General features: G+C 40.1%; 1 protein-coding gene across 1 annotated transcript in view; it reads right to left on the bottom strand.

The window, feature by feature from the left end:
* Positions 1 to 9,600: 9,600 nt before the first annotated feature.
* The window catches only part of DOCK5 (dedicator of cytokinesis 5), an 852,732-nt gene continuing 849,947 nt past the window's right edge, over positions 9,601 to 12,385 (bottom strand). The window contains exon 52 of the mRNA XM_078666602.1: positions 9,601 to 11,333. Within this exon, the coding sequence (XP_078522728.1) occupies positions 11,247 to 11,333 (87 nt within the window). The 3' untranslated portion in view covers positions 9,601 to 11,246. The remainder of the gene's footprint in view (positions 11,334 to 12,385) is intronic.

Here is a 12,385-nt window from a genome sequence, read left to right as displayed (position 1 = left end):
TATGAAGGGCTGGATTAAGGAATTTTGGGATTTCAATCGAGGAAGCACTAATGTAGGAATAGTGTGGGACGCTTTTAAAGTGGGGATCCGAGGTGAAACTACTAGTTATAGTCTACGTCGCCAGAAGGAGCTACAGCGGGAGGCGGATATTAGAGAAAAATTAAACAAACTGGAAGAGGCTTTAGCCACTGCTATTAGTAAGGGAGGGCGGATAGAAGAAATAACACTTCAGTTGGCTAGAAACAAGGCTGAGGCTGGTGATCATTTTGCTGCGAAAGCGGCAGAGATTTATTTGGCAAAAAAAAGAGCCTTGTCATGAATGTAACGAGTGGGTGGGGCATACTCTGGCTTTAAGAGCAAGGCAAAAAACTGCGGCTGGGGAGATTTCCAAAATTTATGATGCTGATGGGAAGGTTATAACAGACTCGCTAGGGATTCGAGAGACCTTTAGACTTTTCTATCAGCACCTATATAGCAGAGAATTACTAGTGGCGCCGCTGGACATACAAAACTTCTTAGATAAAGTATATTTTGTACGCAAGGTAGACTCGGCGGATAGGGAGAAACTCACGAAGAAATAATCGGGGCTCTGCAAGATTTGCCATACGGAAACGTAGCTGGTCCTGACCAGATTCCGCTAGAGTTCTATAAAATATTTAAAGATACCATCGGACCAGACCTGATTGAGGTTATGCTACTGGCTCAAAGGGGGGGCCCGGACCCGAGTCTTGGGCTGGAGCAGATGTTATAGTTTTCTTAAAAAAAGATAAGCCACCTAGGGAGCCAGGCTCATATCGCCCCATAACATTACTGAACAGCGATGTTAAAATCTTTTCGAAAGCAATGGCCACGAGGCTAAATAATATATTAAAGAAAACTATCCACCCCTGTCAACATGGGTTCATATTGGGCCGTGGAACCACACAGCATGTATGGGGGGTGATAACGCTCTTTGATGCAACAGAGATCTCAGGGGACCCTATGGCCGCTTTGTTATTAGATGCTGAAAAAGCATTCAATAGGGTCTCCTGGGATTTTCTGCGGGAATCAATGAGATGGTTTGGGTTGGGGGAGGGTTTTATTAAAGCTATTCAGTCACTTTACTTGGCACCCACAGCTTGCTTAAGGCTTAGCGGCAGCCACACTCTGCCGTTTAATATCCAGCGGGGACACAGCAGGGGTGTCCATCCTCGCCCCTGCTATTTGCTATATATATATGGACGCTTTAATACGGCTATTCGAGTCCAACAATGGAATCTGCTGACGATGTAGCAATTAGCACTGCTGATCCGCTTTCGGTGGTGGAGTCAATAGCACAAGAGTTCGGCACATATTCAGGGTATGCACTTATAAAGAATCAGCTTGTTAATATCGAAGATCCTCGTTTTACACACTCAGCAGTATACCTGGGTATTAGGATTACGTCTGATTTAGAGAATCTGGTAGCCAAGAACATCGAGCCAGTAATCAGGAAGGCGAGAGTGGACTTTGATAGATTAAATAATCTTCATTTATCTCGTTGGACGTTGTAACGTCATGAAAATGATGTTTTTACCAAAGATTCTTTATTTGTTTAGGGCAATCCCGATGGAGTTTGAAAAATCTTCGTTTGTTATTTTGGAAGGTATTGTTAACCGATTTATTTGGGCACACAGGAAAACTAGGAGGGCTCTTCGGTTTATGTCTTTGCCATGGGAGAAAGGGGGGTTTTCAGTTCCTGATTTTCGAAGCTACTACTGGGATGCCACTGGGATGCCACTCTCCAATACATGGGCATCCCAGGGGGAGCATGCTGAGAATTGTTTTTGGAAATTTGCAGAGCCCAGCTATTTTAAGAGGACAAAATTCAAGACTAATTCAAAACTAATGTCTGCCTTCAAGATCTGGGGGGCTCTAAAAAAGAAGATTGGGTTGGGGAGACTTAATCATTATACTTTGCTTTATATAAAAACCCCACCTTTCCGGAAATCTTCTCAGATGAGGTCATGGCAGTATGGGCAATAAAGGGAGTTCGGATGGCTACGGACCTAATATTGAATGAAGGGTTTCACCAATTTAGCGATATTCGCTTGAGTTCGGGTTGGAAGAGGTTATTTTCTTTTAATAGCTGCAGTTGTGCAGTTTTTTTGGTAAAAAGATGGGGGTTTAGTGGGTTTAACAGTAATAAAATTATAGACATCATGCGAGGTAGTACTAAGGGTACTGTTAGGCTATTGTATGCAGGATTGATAGGCCTAAAACAAGACGATTTAGTTACGCACAAGAATAAATGAGTGGAACATGTGGGGGCCTCACCAGAGGCAATTGCAAAATCTTTAGAGCTAGCCCGGACGGTTTTGTGCTCTGCCGAGCAACACTTTAAAACTGTCTTTGCTTTATATTATACTCCGGCGAGACTAGCACAGTGGGGTGGGCTATCGGGGATCACTTGTCCTCAGCATGGGGCGATGGCAACAGTTCTCGTTCATATGTTTGCATCCTGCCCACGTCTGCAGGGCTTACAAGAATCTATTACAGAATTTTTAGATCGGTCACTAGGGCTAAAAATTACGCTAACTTTAGATCTAGTTTTGTTGGGAGTAAGTAGGACGGAACAAAGTGAGATGGCTTATCAATTTCTTCTTGTGGCTATGGCTGTACTACGTATGAATATCGATTCTGCCTGGCTAGACCCCTCGCCCCCTACCTTTGACCAATGGCTTGCGTGGTTACATTCTATATATACATTGGAAAGAGCGATTTATGAAAGGAAGGGGTAGAAATCGAAGCTGCTAGGACGGAGTATCTGGGCTCCCCTAGTAAAATGGAAGGTTTCATAGTAATTGCTAGGAATCAGGCGAATAAGCCAAGTATGAGGGTGGAGTTAACTGTACTGGCTCAGCTCAAGTGTGTTTTTTCGTGAACCCAGATTATTGCTTTGTGTTACAAATTGGCTTCCGTTGCGCAAAATGTGTTTTCCTTATATTTTTATATTCTGTAATAAGTTTATGTAATACTTTGTTTGCTTCCTCCTAAAACCTGGTATTTCTGTATTTTGTATCTGGTTGCGTTTATTGTGCCGATATCTGGGGAAAAATGTCAAAATTGAATAAAGAGATAAAAAAAAAAAAAAAGGAAACATTTAGGAGTCGTTGGAAGACCGACAAAGTCTGAAATGGAGTTCTGGATCCGCTTCAGAAAGGGAGGGAAAAACAGGAACGGATTTCAGTGTGCAGGGGTGGCGCTAAGCAGCTCAGCTTTTACGGCATTATTGAGTCAGCACAGAGCCACAATACGCCCCCTAGTTGCATACAGGAGCACAGCTGCAAAACATCTCCAGATCCAACCTGGGAGATAATTGATGATGAGGAATGTACAGTTACAAGGATTTTTAAAGAGTGATTTCACGGTATGACACTTTTGTTAAAGAGACAAAATCCACAATAATACCTAGGTCATAGAAGCATCTGGGTGTGGCGTGGACATTTCATTCTGCGAAGGACAAGTTACAAGGGGTAAAAACATTAATATAGAAAACAAACTCAAATTGGCTTTGTTCACTCAAAAACTAATTTATTTTAAAAAATATATTTACAATCTGTACAAGTTATTAGACTTTGTAGCACATACAATTAGTTTGTACAAATGTCTTTACACTTTCATCAATAATATACTATATAATCTGAAAAATGCACAATCCCTTTACCACAGTGTTATTAAGACTTTTCATTTACAGTGAGAAAGAAATGTTAAGCGGAGGCAATTGTATAATAATCTTGTGAACAAGTTTGTAGGTTTGGCTGAACACGAGCAAAAGTTTTTCGAAATGCGCAGATTTGAGGTTTGGTGCCAAATGTCTTCAGTCATCATCTTCACTCCTTGATAACAGAGATATTGGCCTACAAATTCTATTAATTTGCCAGTCCTACGATAAGACACTGGTTAGTTGTCAAGAGAGTGTAGCAAGTAAATCTAAGCAATGCTTGTACCTCTCTAGACCAATTTTGAGCTGGGAGATGCCAGCTTTAAAGAGATGATTAATGCTATGCATCAGCACTAGGGTGGATAGAAATGCTAATGTAAAGACTTTTCACACACTTCTCAGGGACTAAGTACCTGATGTTTTGGCGAGCAAGCAGGGTGCACCCAGAGCCTCATGAACGTGTGTTTCAACAAGTGAGAATGAAAATAAAATAGCATAACTTGTTATCATGCTTCTTTTGCAATAATTGGCAAGGCTAGTGCTATTAAGTAGGGTCTCGCATAGAAAATGCAGCAGAAACCCAAATGCCCAATAAGGATGCCAACCCTTAGTGCTTCTTTATTCCAGCAGGGACATATTTAGACAGATATTTATTAGTTACAACAACCCCTAAATTTTACACATATTTCTCATGCCTATGGGCCTGAAGTACCTTCTTCACATTCGCACAATCACTTCTTAGACAAGAGTGTTCCAATCAGCAGTCCACCTCAAATCACATCAATATTCACAACCGGAAGGAGTGAAGATGAGGAAATAACCATTTCAGATAACTGTATTATAAATAATGTAAAAACCACACACGCAGACCTTTGACGTTAAATAGAATGGAGATAATACATATTTTTCTACCCATTTCAGCATATATCAAATGGTCACTTTTAACAGATGATTTGTGGGGCAAAAGTGAAAATCTACTGAACTGATTTGTTCGAAGGAACATTTACCGGTTTTTTAAAGTGGAGACAATCTCCAATTGATTGTTAACAGGAGAGAAATTCAGTTTCTTATTACCACACATCACAGATCTGCCAGTGCATGGTTATGTGCTTTCAGTGGTGTTTTTTACAGCAGTTTCCAGTGGGAATGTGGTAGCTCAACAGATTTGTCATGAGGTGACAGAAGATAACTATTTTAAGACCACCCCATGTCAATAGCCCATTGAAAGGCCATTACATATTGCAAGCTAAATTAATTTGGCAATATGTACCAGCTTAAACAGCAGCAACACAAAAAACATCCTTCAAGTTCAATCTACCAACATATTCCTTGAATCTAAGACTGTGAAAAGTGTTTTAAGGCAGGCATATTTAAACCTTAGGACATGTAACAATATTTAATTATATTTAAGCAAAGGAGGATAAAATGGATTGAGTGAAGATACAAATTAATTTAATTTAAGGAATTGTTTCACGAGTCAATGCGCAATGAGAACGGACTAAACTATTTCTATTAGAGATCAATGTTACTTTATACATTGTGCACATTAAGAAAGGAAGAACACAAGTCTTTTTTCAGTGCAGATTTCAAAGAACATTTGAATGTAAAAGCAATAAATTGGAATGAAGATGTAACTGGAAAATAGAGCCAGTAGCCAAGTTGGGCACTGGTACCACAGTGGAAAACTTTGCAAGTGGTATTAGTGGCAGAAGAATAAGATAAAAGCAAAGTATTGCAGACACTGGATGATGACTGTCTTTGGAGAACAGGACATGGTCAGGGAAATGTGCCATGTCTTCACTTTTGAAAGGAAAAACAGTTCACACCAGCAACGATCAGGTCAAAATAGCACAGAGGGCCCTAACAATCTAATCTAATCTACACAGAGGGCAAGGTTTGCACATAAAATTGTGCTCAAAGCTGTCGCAGACAAAATTCTGGCTAATTCACAAGGCCTTTTGGACACCGGCACGTTTATTCTCACTAGGTCTAAGGGATAAGGAGCTATGCTGGAACTGGTGCAAAGAAAAAGGGGACATAACACACCTTATCTACCAATGCCCAACTCTCAAAACCTACTGGGAGAAAATCTTTGGGTTTATAAACAGGGTACTGGGCTGTACACTAACAACTGAATTTTCCTCCCTCGCTGACCGCAGCGGTGAAAATGGTCCTAGCCAATTGGAAAGACACAAGTAAGACCTCATACAAAGGCTGGTTCAACAATATTACACTACAAAACTCACCCTGGAAACCAGCAACCAGAGGGATGTGGAAGTCATTCGACACATACCTAGATTTCTACGAACCCCCACGAAACCAATTCGTCCCGGCGCCACCCCCCGGCCCCTTTAAGTGCAGTAAAAAGAATGTAACTAAGCGCAATCACTATGGCCCTACGGTTCAGTCAGACTCGCATGTCTCCCTATCTCGCCACATGCAAGCCAGTGATGTGGCGGATGGCCACGCGTTTATAAGTCTCACAACTACAGAACCTTCCATGTGTCCTTCTTTCACCCCCTTCTCTCCTGCTTTTTTTTCTATCGCCTTTTTTTCTTATTCCCATTAAACCACGTCAGGTGGGGTTAGCTAAACATATGGTTTGAAGTGACGGTTAACAATGTTGTAAAAACTACGACTACGATTGGCTAACCTTGTAACAGAAATGTGAATGTCTTGTCTATAACATTAATAATAAAATACTTTGAAATAAAAAAAAAAAAGCTGTCTTAGGTCAGTGGTTTATGGAGATTACTAAATGATTGGAATAACATTTGACAAAGTAATGTCAAAGGATACTGATACACTATTACGTTTATTTGGTAAAATCACAAGAATAATAAATCTTGAAAAGATATTTTTAAAAAGCAGGGGTGGGGATTAGCTCCTTTTTTTCTGGAGTTAAAGGGCCGATGTCCTAGCATCCTACATATAGCTTGCACATCATACTGCGGCACAAGCAAAAAGATGAACAGTGGCGAGCATGGAACAGGAGTTACTGGATGAGGCCAGTTGAATTGCTTCAATTCTTTACTCTAGCTAAATGGGTATGTAGGTCAGAAAAGGCACAGAGAAAGAAACAGAAAAGTGAGCCGCACCTTAATGGACATAAACAACACCAAGAATAATTGGGCGGGGAGTGAGACAACAGTAATCCCCTCTTAGCTAAAAGCAACTGTTCCATTGTGTTTCATAACAATATGTGACACCTTTGCCAGATTGACCAAGACTATTTGTTGAGGAGGAGGAACAGGGAAGAGAACTGGTCTGAACCCTTGACATTTGTGGGTCAGCCAGTTTATGGGAGTTTGAATTCAGAACTAAGGTTTTATTTCAGTCAAGAGAATTCGTACAGATTTTGCACATGCAGGGAAAACTTCCAAGTCCTTATCTGCTGTCAAATCATTAGATTCCACATTAGCCATACACATCCAAAGGAACTGCACTTGGACTACTGGTCTGTGCAATATGATTTAAAGAACTAGAATTATTTCTAAAGATTTCCATGATCAATTATTTAGTTGTCTTCATTTCCCCAAATTAAATGGATTCCATTCATATAGCAACCTTAAAGAATATTCCCAAAGGTATGTTCTGGTCTCAAGAATTCACAGCGTATTATTAATAACTTGTCTATTTGATAAACCCACACTTGCTATAGAATAAAATAAACAGCCAGGTACAAAGAGAAAAAGTATAACTTCAAAACAATTCTAGCCACCGATACAGTTTCAATATAACTTAATACTGCCCACGAAAGATAAAAGAAACGTACAGAATGTTTTCATTGAGTGCCGTCAGTAAAAGATCTCAGACCTGTCACTCTCATACAGGAGCAGTGCTACTGTCAGAGAACATTTAGGGTTCTATGACAAACCTAGTGTTTCCATGTTAGCACAACTCCAAGCATTAAAATCAGGAGATCAGACTTTGTAAAATAACAGAAAATAAAAACAATATGTATAAAACTGTTTGCATCTGCTCCTTTAAAACCTACTTTCCTTACATGTACTCCTATGCTTCCATAACCTAGCTAGAGTAAGAGCTACAGGTGTGAAAATTAACTGTCACAGCCTGGAGGTCTAAGTAAAAATGCAATAAATAAAAAACAATACACAGACACACAAGTTCCGCTACACTCTTGGTGTTATTTAAAATCTTTTCCGCACAAGGAGAGACGCAGAAAAATAGCCACCCACCACGCAAATGACTCACAGAAGAAAAAACCCTTGGGGCGTGTAGTTGATTACGTGGTTAGAAATAGACAGGAAGGGAATATGAAGATGGGAACTTTGGGATAACATTACAGAAACACTTCACATATGAGCAATTTACCTTTAAAGTTAGGTGGCACTAACATGGCTTTTAAATTATTGTGTTCCTAAGGATGTACCAAACTGTTCCAGGTAATCCCTATCGCAAAGAAAATATCTTCCCAATGCCTTGTTGTGTCATACTTAAAGTATAAACACACAATAATCATTAATCGAGAAATCATCCATAAAATGCCGTCCTTGCGTTTCCCCATCAACCATGTGCTACTCTGGAGAAAAGAAGTGTGGGAACACGAACACCTCCAGATTTGAAGGGTCCGTGGCACACAGCATGGCTTAAGCTATCAGGATATAATTATCTCTTGGTCCTTATTGTTCATGCAAATCACAACAATAAATAATTGAAGCAGCTCCTGTCATGTGGAAAGCACACAGAACACATATCCACATTCTCTGTTGGGCGCCGGATTGCTGAAAAGTGAGCAGGCATGAGAAGCTAGAGTACCTTTCTCAGATTACAGAAGAGGGTTTTGAATCATATTTTGGCAGATAAATCCATGCAGCCCAACCTGTTACCTCTTGAGCAAAGGAGGCATGCATGATATTCCTTTTTTGTACTTCTCCCATCCATGTATTTATCTTAAAAACATACTGTAATTGGTCTGACACAAATACTGTATATAAAATCCAATTTAACAACTTTTGAAACTCACAACGGCAGGAACTGCATTCAATCAAACATTAGCATAGTCTGAAAACAATCAGCAATTTAAGAATAATAACCTGCTTTTAAGACCCCGTAAACGATTATTTGCTACTGCGGGCACAAGCATGTTTGGCATGGTAGTACAGGGAGAATAGGAGTAGCTTAGGCCAATATAAGAAACAATTTTGTATTTCAGGGTTTTTTGGGTCACTTTTCTTTCTTGAAGAGAGCAGAAATAACCGGACTGCAGAAAACTGAAGCAAAACATCCTAGGTCTGCACTAACTGCCTCTTCTTATTGTTCTTATACTAAAAAAATACTTCTAAATCAAGCTCTTAAAAAAGCTATTAATTCTGTTAGAACAAACAGTGTCTTTGTTGTTGAGTAGCTTTGTTTGCATGCGATGTTAGCTGCACTGCAATGAAATCCGACATTCTTCGCTCACCTGAATCATACTGCATACCTATTGGAAGGCGATCACCGATAAACTCCAATGTGACTTAAAGTTTACAGGACAGACGGCTGCGCCAATTCTTTTACGTATACACTCCATACTCCGCTAAACAGAAATTCGTTCTTTGGAAATATCAGATAACCTTCTTAACTGAAAAGCTTGCATTTCCCAAAATCATCTTCCTTGTATGGAAAGCACCCCTCGCACTTTCCTTCATCCTTTGCTCTTCCACTCTGAATTCAAAGCTAATGTTTCTTTCATACTAAGCAGCTGACAACTTCTCCATCACCGCCGTTTCTACCACAATCCCTCATTCAGGCAGTCCAACTCCATTATGAATGCAAAGCTGCTGCAGAGATCAAACTAATTCACATCCGTCAGTCCACACTGCTCAGCGATGAATTGAAAGTTGTTCGACCAGGCTGTTCATTCATCCAATGCAGCTAAAAGATTAATAAAGGGGAGCAAATCATCAGCCATTGTCTTTTCCTAATGCCTTTTTACACTGAAATGGAAGCAATTCAACAGCATGGTTGGGTGGCCGCAGATCACACAGTGCCCCATCTTAGAAGATAAAGCAATCCAACCTGACAAATTGCATTCTTTCAGTGACACACGCTTTTGTTTTCTAGTGGAATGTTTAACTCCTTCATTTCACAGATATTAAATCCTATAGGAAAGTACTGAAACTACAACCTTGTAGGCAGAGCGCAGCTCTGCAAATCAAAGTGTTTTTCTGCACCTGAGGAATGATTTAATAGGAATGCAAATATTACACTGGCCACTCATGAGATGTGGACGGTGCAAAGGTAAGTGCCTGAACTTTCAGCACAGACATGTCACAATTACTAAATCTAAGTTAAATGTCTCATTCTTCAGGAATTGTCCTTACTTCAGGTCACCAAGATCTTCTGCAGACCGGTCCGCAACAAAGAAACAACATGGTACAAACGTCATTTTTCAGCTGTACATAAATACTCTGAGCACCTGCAAAGTATGCTCACCTCCCTACTCTACTCCCAGAAAGGATTTGATTTTATCTCCAAAATCGACGTCACATTAAAACAACATATAATCTGAAATTGTTGAACAGTACTGTAACCCTACAATAGCTACATCTGGAATCCCAAAAGATCACAAATTGTGATCATTCGAGGTAAAAGGTATATTGAAATGATAGAGGCTGTAACAACCTAAAAGTCGAGCTTCACCAATGCAAACATGTCTGACTGATCACCCCACAAGTGTTCAGCTTAATATGCAGAAGAGGCAATAAATCCCCACAGCATCTTCAAAGCCAAGTAGCACACTAAATGACATAATGATTGCAAGACCCAGGGTAACAAGAAAAAGAGAACGAAAATAGGTGATACTGCTTTGCCATAAAGTACCCTTTTCACTAACTCACTCACATTTGTGGTTAAAATCTTGCACGACTTTGGTCTTACACGGCACATTAAGAAGTATCAAATTGTAGATTTGGTCTGATAGGCAGGAATCATTTTACAAATGGCAGCCCCAAATGAAATTCACTTAGTGTTACAGCTTTTTCAGAGGCAATAATAGAACATTAGTGCAGATAAGCAACATGACAAGGATGAAAGTGCATCATACCAAGATAAACTAAGCGGGAAAATTATTGTTCGGGTTGGCTTCAGGAAGCAATAAAAGCCGTACCATACAACAATTCAACATTGTTCTATAAATATATTCAGAGAGGGAAACTTTGGCAAATCGAGAATATCTCTCATGCATCATTGAGGAGCTGTGTTAATGGTTAAGTGACTGTCTATATATTAGGTATAATCTAGAAGATCCGATTTGTCATCTTCTTCAGCTCGGGGAGAAATGGGCAATCCTCCTTTAGATTAAGCTGAGACTGGAGGATGGCTCAGCAAACCATTGTTCTGAGGCAACACTGACCCCTCCAACCCATGGTCCTCTTAGACTTTCGCTCAAATGCTTGTTCGGAGATGCTCATTACTGACACGTTCTTGGTGAGCTCTCATATATGACTTGCATTAACGCTCAAGCAATGGCACATCTGTGGAGGATCCGCAACCTTTTCTTGAAGGTTTATGATTCCTGAAGGGTTTCAGCGATAGTTCTGGGGCATGCTGGGAATCTTTTTCACTCCACAGGCACAACACTGGATTTTCTTTCTTTAGGTGGTGGCGGTGGAGGCTTCACTTCACGTCTTGGTAGAGGTGGTGGGGTCTGAAACACAAAAGTTTAGGATCGGTTCATTTCAGGGTGCTTCAAATGGTCTTGTTAATTTGTGATGCTAAAACAGAAACTTAAAAATCACCAGGACCATTCATTCAGTCTGCCTATATTCCTTCATATTTTGGACTCACACACTGTAGAAGGCTGGCTATGTATATACTATACCAAAATGAGGTATAGTGTGCACAGAGTCAAGTGGAACCCTAAAGGTAGGTAGAGGTAACAGTAGATAGCACCTTACTCTCTATTTGTGGTAGTGTATTTGAGCAGTAAGGCTTTATTAGTGGGTAGGGTTAAGCATGTGTTGTACACACTCAGGCAATACATGATGTGTCACACTCAAAGACAGAACTCAGACCAATTTGTTTGTATAAAAATATTATTTTAGTTATATTTATTTTCTAGAAACGAGCAAACCTGGCACAGGTAAGTGTAAATGATAATTTTCAGGGCAAGTTGAACAATACAAGCAAGCTTAATGAAAATTACTTTGTTACAGGTTTGTAAATACTTTGAATACAGTGGAAATTACTGTTAGATTACTTTTCAGATTACTTAACGGATTACTTTTTCTACTCAGTGTGATATGCCTAGATATCACACTGGGACATTTCCTAGAGAAAAGGTAAGTAAAGCAGATTTTAGATATTTGCAGTTTTTCAAGTTCTCATACAAAACCAACTCCACACTTCAAACAATGTTCATAAGAATAAGAATGGCTCTTCTCCCAAGCCTTCAACTAATTCCAACACACTGCTGTGCCCCTCTGCCCCTCCACTTAGTGCCAAGGAACCGCTGGTGAACGTGCGCTCTATAAATCCCCTTTATCATATCATATCAAGAAAGCAGTCCTATGGGAGAAAACCAGGTTATCGGTTTAACAGTATGTACTTAGGTTTGGGAGTTGGTTTTCTGGGGTTAGAACCAGGGTTCCCCCAGGGTCAATGATGTACTCTCAAAGCACTATCAGCTGTACTAGGACGGCCGGGAGAAGAGTGCTGTGGACCAATGTTATCCAATGGGGGATAGGGGGCCTACGGTTG

The sequence above is a fragment of the Lissotriton helveticus genome, chromosome 11, assembly GCF_964261635.1.
Source record: "Lissotriton helveticus chromosome 11, aLisHel1.1, whole genome shotgun sequence".
In the NCBI taxonomy this organism is placed as follows: Eukaryota; Metazoa; Chordata; class Amphibia; order Caudata; family Salamandridae; genus Lissotriton; species Lissotriton helveticus.
This window is presented reverse-complemented; position numbering and strand designations above follow the sequence as displayed.